We start from the raw sequence: 9,801 nt of genomic DNA, 5'->3' as shown, positions 1-9,801 counted from the left end.
TTCTCAAAGGCAGAGCAGGATACCCAGGGCATGGTTTACACCTATCCCCATTTCTAGCCACTGGACCATAGGCAGGCTGGGGGAACGCATCTGAAATGTTCATGCCATGGGACCTTTAAACAGAAGTTAATCTTCCTATTTGTAATGACTGTATTGTTTCACAATCCCTTTTATGTTTCAGTTTTAATGAAGAGAAGCACTTGTGCTTAACAGGGCCTTCACACAGTCAGATGTCTTGCGAAGATAAGAGATTTTGCAATGACTTCACCACTGTGATCCCATTCTAACACCATTCTACATTTATACAGGATCTGGTGATATTCTGTGTTTTCTTCTTATCAGCAAATCCCATGAAAAGACCCAAACCAACAATGAATGATTCCTGCTAACAAGTATTGTATTTTGTGTGTATGTGTGTGTGTGTGTGTGTGTGTTTGTGTGTGTGTGTGTGTTTGTGTGTGTGTGTGGGTCTGTGTGTGTGTCCAAAGCCTGATATATAGTTTACTTTGTGCCATAAAACTACATTGTTGTCCAAAAATGTCAGTGAGCCACACTGTTGCACTGGGTGACATGTTTCTTCATCACCATGAGCCCACACAAAGTAGTTTATTTGGACTCATCACTCTCACTCACCACACCCACACACACCACACACACACACACACACACACACACACACACACACACACACACACACACACACACACACACACCATCCTGCTGTCATAAATACTAGTGGTTGAATGTAACAAAGTACAAATGAGTAGTTACTGTACTTAAGTACATTTTTCACATATCTGTACTTTACTAAGTAGAATCAATGGTGCATACTTTTGAGTTTTACTTAGTTGCTTTTTGCAGGAATTATCTATGCTTTCTAGTCCACTACATTTCCACAACGTTCTGTTACATTTTCGTTACATTTTTTGATCAGTTTTCTCCCCTGGCAAAACGTCTTCCTGTACTGCCGGTGTGGCACCGAACTAAAACAATTCATGCACTGAGAAACAAAATGCGTTGGCCCACCTATTTACAGCTAGGGGAGACCGTGATGAACCCTGTTTCAACAAACTGTGGCATATTCCTTTAAGTACTGAGATTCTTCCGCCACTGATAAATACACACCACAGCACCAAATGTGCAGCTGAAAGTAGACCCCAAAATATGCAATATTTACTCCTGTTTGAGTAATGTTTTCTGACTCTTTAGTCTGGATGCAATTCAAAAACAGCTTGATTTGCACATGCTTAACAGTTTAATATGACATCGCAGCTGCCACCGTGGTTTGGGACTCACTGATGGGTGGGTAGAAACAGCAGCTTCTGGTTATGCCATGCATGCTACAGATTAAAGTATTGGTTCTGTACTGTTGGGTTGGATGCTATGCTTTTATTAGACTTGGTGCTTTTCCTTTTTGACAGTTATTGCGCTATATGATACGCTAATACATTGGGTTTGCTTTACGTTACAGCTAGAAGGTTAATTACAATTAATTAGTTATGACACATTGCATTCTGTGTTTGAAAGGTCAGTGTGTATAAGACGTAATTTCACAGGGGGGAATCAAAACTGGCCAGTACAACCCACCCCAAAAATCTATTATAATTTCTCTACATAAATACAGACATTTGAAACTCTAAATTGTTACAGAAACAAATCACCAGAATGCAGGAAATGAAGTGTCTGATATTTAGTTCAACAGTGGAGAGCTGTGTTTAACTTAATTAACTTAATGTTCAACCCACAGTTACGCCTTTGCATTCAGAAGTTTGGTCCACAAAGCCAAAGCTTCAAAGTTGTGATTAACGAATTACACGTCATTTACATCATCAAAAGAAAAGAAGAGGTCTTTTGGAAAGCACTCGCTCATTTTGCTGTCTAAGGGAGCTCCTTGCCCTTTGAAAAGGTGTAATTCTTTCATTTACTGAACAACTCAAACATCAGCCAGACATTTTAGACCTTAAAAGTCCATGTTGCAGGGATTTGTACCTTTGCCAGGTTTGTTTGGTGCTTGGTTTGCACCAAACAAACCTGGGACGCCGCGCTGCTCATCACTACTTTTACAGAGAGAGTGGACGCTGATGTGATGTACACGTCTGCCGGCAGGCTGTGGCTACTGGGCAGCCCCCGGCTACTGGGCAGCCCCCGCACGCCAGGCAGCCTCAACACACTACCGTCCCACCGGAAAAGTCCAGACACTCCCAAATCAAACTCATGACAACAACAGTGTCAAATAATGCATTTTAATAAAAATAAAGCAGAACACATTCAGAAGACAACAGACTAACTGTTAAACACGTTTATTTGGGATCAGAGCGGCAGCTGATTTAACACGAGACTCCAGGATTAATCTTAGCTTGGTTGTTAGCCTGGCTGTTAGCCTGCTCTGGACCAGGCTAGCCGCAAAGAATAAATCTCCATGGTTACTTGGCTGGGTTTAATTCCACCTGGTTTCGTGCAACCAAGTCAAAGCTAAATTCATCCAGGATAACTTGAATATCCCGGATTAATCCCTTATCCTGGTTTTGTGCAACAGGCCCCCGAACTGGTTTGGTTTGTTTATTTATTAGTAAACAAACTCACCTTCTACTCCGTGTTGAGTCGAGCATTTGAGTCCGACATTGTACCTTAGACATACAATGCACTGCATTACGTCGAGAAACGGGCCAAAGACCACCTCGAGACCCTTGGGAGTGAAGATAGATAGATAGATAGATAGATAGATAGATAGATAGATAGATAGATAGATAGATAGATAGATAGATAGATAGATAGATAGATCGATCACATGGCCACAGTTTAATATATATGAAAGAAAACCGTAATAGTCACTTTCCATCAGGAAAAGGGCAACTAAATCAAAGTTACACAAACACACTGTTGTGAAAGTAATTATATATATATATATATATATTTTATTATTATTAAACGGCTGTGGGCCATCACACACGTTATTAGCGTTTCTTGCCACATCTCATCCCAGTCAGTCGTTCTAGAACTGGTAGTTGGTGAGTCTCCACGTCTCCCCAAAGTTAAATCACCATCAAATTGCGTTGAAAAAAAAACAAATACCAAAAACAACAAAAACTGGCCTTTAACACCCTGTGGAGACATTTTTAAAATTATATTCATATCTTGAGTGATTTCTATAGGCTACCAATTAATCGACAGGGGTGGTTAACCTGCATCATGGGCTTTAACTTGATTCATAGCAGCTTTTTTCACCTCATAGATTCACATTCAACAGGTAAATGAGGACCAAAATGCAGGTTGGCAGGTGAAGGTGGTAACAGTTTATAATAAAAAAAACAGAACACTACACAAGGGAACAAACAATCAAAAACTCCAAATGGAAAAATCCAAAAATTGCAAAAACGCAAAATCACAGGGGTCCCGAGGGGAAAAGGGCAAGAACAGACAGGACAAAAAGGCAGGGGAGACTCAAAGGGAAACAGGACGCAAGAACCGGAACGCTCAGAAGGACGAGGAACAAACAGGCAGACGAACTGACAAGAGACAAGGGAAGCACAGACATTAAATACACGAGGTAACGAGAGGCAGGTGACAAGAGGGCAGGGAACCAGGTGGAAAACATCAGGTAATTACAAGAGCGGGAAGACACAGGAAGTAAGTCTTGAGGCGAGACGAGACAAAAAACAGACTTCAAAATAAAGCAGGAAACAGAACATACAGGCACTGAGGTGAACACAAGACAAGACCAACAAAATGAGACCGGGGAGAACACTGAGACACTAACACCAGGAGGGCCAAAAGGGAAAAATAATCCTAAACAAAATCCCAAACCACAACAACATTGGCTCAGTGGTTAGCATTTGTGTTTCACAGCAAGGTGTCACTGCAGAGTTCGATCCCCGGTCCGGGCAGTGTGGAATTTGCATGTTCTCCCTGTGTTTGCGTGGGTTTCCTCCAGGTGCTCCGGTTTCTTCCCACCGTAAACACATTCATGCTAGGTAACTAGGACTACATTTGAAATTAAGCCGATTTGCTAACACTGGCGCATTTACAGATATGTTGATTAATGTATATTGTTCTAATCAAATTCTCAGATCCTTCGTCAGATACTTTTAAAATCTTGCTAAGGTTCAGCCACTCCTTTGTTTAATTCTGTTGAACTTGACCTCTTTTCCACCTTTGGATAGATGCTACAATAAATGCTACAGCAATGCTTCTAATCAGAAGTATGAGGAGAGATCACATGACATTCATTTGAGCATCTTTACAGCAATTACCCGTGCATTTCACAATGTATATTCTAAGATTTTGCCAACCATCTTTGACAGGCATCAGGACTTGACCCCGAGTTATATTTCAAATTTGTTAAACCAATATAGGATAACATTGGCTAGTTTCTGATTTTAATTTATTTATACCTATTTGTGTACATCTGCGTTTGTTAATATTACCTTACTTATGATCAAAAACTAGCAAGTCCAAAACTTTGGTAACATCCAGATGGCAAGTCTAACATCCATTCACGCTCCAGTGACCACATCACTCCGGTCCTCCAGAACCTCCACTGACTCTGTGTCCTACAACGAATACAAAGTCCTTCTACTCACTCACAAAGCCCTCCACAACCAGGTAACCTCCTATCTCATCAACCTTTTTATAATTTATTTTATTTTAACAGGGACAATGCAGAAGTTAACCTTGTGTAAGAACAAGGAGAGCTTTCATGGCCTTCTCTTCCCTTTCATTGTCATTAGTGGGATCCTCTACTTTACTGAGCTCAGCTTTGCTCTACTTTCCCCCCCATTCTGTACCATCATCTCCCCTACATTCCACTATGTTAACATACTGATGTTCTTTATTCACCCTATATGCTGTGCAGATGAAGTATGGAGGCTCCAAGGACACAGTTGTCCAGTTTCTCTTCTACGAGCCAATCAGGTACCAGTGGAGAGAGACAGACTTCTTTCCCTGCTCAGTCAGCTGTGGAGGAGGTGAGGTCATCAGTCGCTCCACACTAAAGCCCAGTTCAGACCAACGCAACAAGACGAGTTGAAACGTGCAACTTCTTGTTCTTGCAGCGTTCTAAAACCTGCCAGTTCACACCATTGAGACGAGACTGTGTATTATTTCTATGGCAACGACTCTTTGTACTTCCGTTCTAAGTTCTGATTTTTAGGCTCTTTTGTGGTTGGATATATCACTTGTTGCGTCTAAATATGAATGTGGATAACATCAGTGAAAGTGAGATGCTTGGTGCAGTTACATTCCTAGTGATGAATCGGCAAAAACATGTTTTTTTTCTCTGATTCACTGCTTTGTTCTTACACTACTGGGCTCTCCCTCTCTTCACTCTCTAGATCACGCAGTAGGCTACCAAGGCTCCATCTAAAACTCCGCCATTTTTACCAGGTGCTTGGAACATATACATGAAATGGATTATGGATCATTTCATTTCTAAAGTTTATAGCTGATTTTACTAGCTGACTTCTCTATCGGCTGTTGAAACAGGAGACGTCTCTTACATCCTAAAACTAGCCTCTGGAGACTCGACCAGCTGAGTCACAGCGAAACCATCAGCTGGTTTGAGTGGAGCTGAGAAGTTCGAACACGGTTTCATCTCGTCACAAACCTTTGGTCTGAGCTGGGCTTAACAGCTGTCTTAGTGTTTGAATGATGATTTAACCAGTGGTGAAATGTAACAGGGTACATTTATTTAAGTACTGTACAGTTGAGGTACTTGTACTTTACTTGAGTCTTTTCTTTTCATGCCACTTTCTACTTCTACTCCGCTACATTTCAGAGGGGAAATTTGTACTTTTTACTCCACTATATTCATCGGACAGCTTTAGTTACTAGTTACTTTATACAATATAAAATATAAGGTTTTATTATAAATGAAACTAGCCAACAATATAAAGGCCTAATGTCCGGCTGAAATGATTAGACCATTTAACACACTTTTTTCTGCCTCGTTTTAACATTATTTTAGTTTTTATTGATCCTCAGCTTTAGTATATCCAGATTTATCTAGTGATATCTGCAACGTTTTACAGCAACCTACACGCTTTCCTCCCCCAGGCTACCAGCTGAACTCTGCAGAGTGCACAGACATCCGATCCAACCAGACCTTGCCTGAGCACCATTGCAACAGCTATCCTGAAAACACCAAACCCACACCAAAACTCAAGGAGTGCAACATGGACCCCTGCCCAGAGAGGTAGGATTCATTACAAGTTGAGTTTTACATTGGAAACGTCACAAAAAAACAACTTTTTAGGAACATTTTGATACCATAAACTAGTGATGGCCAAATGATGCTTCGTGAACCAGTGTCTTTATTTTCTGAGCCAACTAGATAAAGACACTTATTCACAAAGCTTTTGAATTTGGCCTTCGCTACCATTAACCCATAACCCATCCATCCTTTCTCTTAGTTAGGATGTCGGGGGGCTGGAGTAATGTTTTTAGGAAAAACATAAGTTAGCCTGATTGATTTATATAGCATGAACACATCTCTTGACCCATTTAACCCTCATGTTGTCCTGTATATCAATGTTCTTTTTAATTACCCAAAACAACTTGATTGATTCCACACAATGCTCTTTGGCAAGCACAAATCTCTACTTTCATTAGTTTTGGGTGTCTTATTAAACTTTATAGCATTTGAAAAAAAACTGAAGTGGTTTTCAAATAATATTGAGTAAAAGTTGACATATTCCAGTCTGTGATTATCCATCAACATCCATTCCTTTAATTTTAGTCTAAATAATTTCTGCTTCTCTAACACAAACATTAGGTATAATTTCCTAAAAGTGAGGTTAATTGACCATAATTTCCAAAAATAACCGTAAAACTAAAGTTAATAAGTTAGGGTTAGGTAGTGTTAAACGTAAGAAAAGTAGCAAACATTGAAAAAAGCCATCAAAAGTGTTAAAACGTGGGCACCCAGATAGCTCAGTTGGTAGAGCGGGTGCCCATGTATAGAGGTTTACCCCTCGCCGCAGCCGGCCCGGGTTCAAATCCGGCCTGCGGCCCTTTGCTGCATGTCACTCCCCCTCTCTCTCCCCTTTTATGTCTTCAACTGTCCTTTCAATTAAAGGCCTAAAACTGCCCAAAAAATAATCTCAAAAAAAAAAATATGTTAAAAAGTTAAAAACGTTGAATAAAAGCTTCAATAAAAGTGTTGATTTTCAATTTTGACAGGAAGACAACACAATGGTTAAACACAAGTTGTAAGAAACCTATAGACCCCCTTGCGTTTCCATCAGGCCATGTCCATGTCAACCACGCTGTACGATGTTGTTTGTGAAAGTAAGTTTGGACATTGTCAGGCTTTAGTGAAGCTCTGCACACTACTTAATGCATTCTTTAATTCGGCTTACTTGACAGGGACAATGCTCGTACATTAACATTACAAGAATTATGTCAGAGTTGGAGAATAAGTCTACTTTCTATCTGTGGTTCCTGGCTGAATGTTAAAATTGCTCCATCACATGGACAGCAAATACTAAGAGCCAAATGCACAGGCATGATGAAGATTAAAGCTGTGTGTCAGATTAGCTGACAGTAAGATAAGATAAAACAGTGTTATTTTAACCTTAGTCTCCCATTGCCAGATCCATCTCTGCAGCACTGTGTCATTGCTGAGTAAGGTCTGGCTACACCACACATACGGGGGGGAAAAAAACGATCTTGGGCGGCGCTAAGCTCCGGATGCAGCAACGGTGGCTCTGCTAAATAGTTTTGGGAAGGAACTTGTTTTGGTGGAACATTTGCAAGGTCACATAGAATATTAAATTAAGTTATTTGTTGATCCTTGATAGTATACAGTATTGTGAGCTGTTTAAATTAGATGGATACATGGACGCCTGGGTAGCTCACCTTGTAGTACACGCGTTCAACTCCACCCTGCTGCCTTTGCTGCATGTCGTTCCCCCTCTCTCTCCCCTTTATGTCTTCATCTGTCGTATACAAATAAAGGCCCAAAATGCCCAAAAATGAATCTGTAAAAGAAAATAAGCTGGATGCATGGTTAAACCTCTTTTGCCAATCAATCCCTAGAACATTGGGCGCGCCAATGAAGAACTGGCCAGAAGACATTTTTCACGCCATGTCTCCGTCTTTAACCCTAGCTCACCGCAGACGAGAAACATACTTTGAAAATAAGACTTTTTTAAACAATGCTAGCACGCACACATTCTAGCATGTCCCCTGTTAGATAGCAACGTTAAACGCCGTAGACATATCTTTGTTGCACAAACCAAGTGTTTGTCAGTGGGGCTTTATCCTGGGATGTACCTCGGGTGCACCAGACTATTCTCACCTAAGCCTTGTAATACCAATACCAATTTGCAGCAGCCAGTAGGTAGAATTAGGCTCAAAGACTACAAATAGTACAAAAATATCCTACTTAAGTAAAAGTAAGCCTACTATTACTTTTGAGGAACTTAAGATGTTGTAAAATTAACAGTATAAAAATCTACTCAAGTAAAAGTGACAAGCAGCTCATTTAAAATTTACTCAGAGTAATTGGGCACTTTTCAACAGCAAGGGGAAATACATATTTTTTTCTATATATATATATATACTTGAAATCTTCTATATTTATTACACATATTAAACTAAAAAGTGACAGAAAACCTTTAAAAATAAGGAAAAAAAACTTTTCCAAAACAAATATTTTACTCAGTAACAGATGTTATTTAAAATGTAGCAAAGTACAACAAGTAAAAGTAAAAATTACAAATTTTAAAAACTACTGTAAAAAGTAAAAGTACATTAAAAAAAATACTCAGTAGTTGCTTTCCCCCTCTGCCTGTTACCCAGCAGGCTTTGTTTAATCGATCTGATCGGGGAGAGCTAAGAAAAGGCTGATTATCTTCTCAGCTCAGTTCGATGCTTGTTTTATGAAGGGCTGGATCGATGGAGGATTTAATCACTGGGCTAAAGAGGAGGAATGCTAAATCAGCAGCACAAAGCCTTTCTCGTTTACCACTTTATTATAACCTTGAGGGCCAAACTGCTATCAATGAGCCCTCTGCGTGGGCTTTCATTTATCATACATGCTCATATATCATATATGCTTCTGACCTCATTGCTAGACCTTCCTCCACAGCGCTGCGACTGAAATAAGGCAACTTTGGTGGAATTTCCAGCAGAACGAGAGCAATCCAAGAAGAGGAACATCATGAATATAGACCATTGTCTCATAAAACTTACTCTGGTGTGTGATCTTTTGTTTCCTCCAGTGACGGATTCAAAGAGGTGATGCCATATGACCACTTTCAACCTCTTCCTCGGTGAGTTACCGACGAGCCTTCATTTTAAAAGCTCCGGCTGTCTTTTTTTAAACCATTTGACACATTTCCAGTGTGGACAGAGTGTTGGCTGAGATGTAACACAGAATGTACGTGGGCAGGACCAAACCTGTCCCCAACCCACCACCATTGTCCATGAGAATGTGCAAATGGTGAAAACCTCAACTCCATTTCATTGCATCTTAAAAACAGTTACTCTCAATCAGGGCGCTGTAACACCTATAGTTTGGTAGAATCTGTGGTAATTCAGGGGTGTAGCAACATTGTTGCATTTTTCATTTGGTTCAGTTTGCTTTCACACTTCACTTTGTCAAACTCACCAAACACTGTAAACACATATCACGTAATCGATATGGCTTGTTAATTGGACAGAATATCCGAAACTCCTCAAACCAACCGGCCTATCAGATCAAACGCTCCAGGGTTGGGTTTAAATGGACCAATCAAGGCAACCTTAGTTGCCTAAACCAACCTTAGTTGTGTTCCACAGCAGCTGTCTCCGCAAGTAAAG

At 40.3% G+C, this 9,801-nt stretch overlaps 1 protein-coding gene and 1 long non-coding RNA gene across 3 annotated transcripts in view; one reads left to right on the top strand and one right to left on the bottom strand.

Moving 5' to 3' along the window:
* The window catches only part of adamtsl3 (ADAMTS-like 3), a 238,953-nt gene that overhangs the window by 168,869 nt on the left and 60,283 nt on the right, over window positions 1–9,801 (top strand). For both annotated transcript variants that reach the window (XM_032537404.1, XM_032537405.1), the window contains exons 10-12: window positions 4,853–4,964; window positions 6,052–6,190; window positions 9,222–9,272. In XM_032537404.1, coding sequence (XP_032393295.1) covers window positions 4,853–4,964; window positions 6,052–6,190; window positions 9,222–9,272 — 302 coding nt within the window. The remainder of the gene's footprint in view (window positions 1–4,852; window positions 4,965–6,051; window positions 6,191–9,221; window positions 9,273–9,801) is intronic.
* LOC116702908 (uncharacterized) overlaps window positions 984–9,801 on the bottom strand; it is a 24,122-nt gene continuing 15,304 nt past the window's right edge. Inside the window, exons 2-3 of the long non-coding RNA XR_004335290.1 lie at window positions 9,286–9,289; window positions 984–1,101 (exon numbers count right to left, since the gene is read on the bottom strand). This is a non-coding gene — a long non-coding RNA (uncharacterized LOC116702908). The remainder of the gene's footprint in view (window positions 1,102–9,285; window positions 9,290–9,801) is intronic.

The sequence above is a fragment of the Etheostoma spectabile genome, chromosome 15, assembly GCF_008692095.1.
Source record: "Etheostoma spectabile isolate EspeVRDwgs_2016 chromosome 15, UIUC_Espe_1.0, whole genome shotgun sequence".
In the NCBI taxonomy this organism is placed as follows: domain Eukaryota; kingdom Metazoa; phylum Chordata; class Actinopteri; order Perciformes; family Percidae; genus Etheostoma; species Etheostoma spectabile.
Note: the sequence above shows the minus strand (reverse complement) of the source record. Positions and strands in the feature narration are given on the sequence as shown.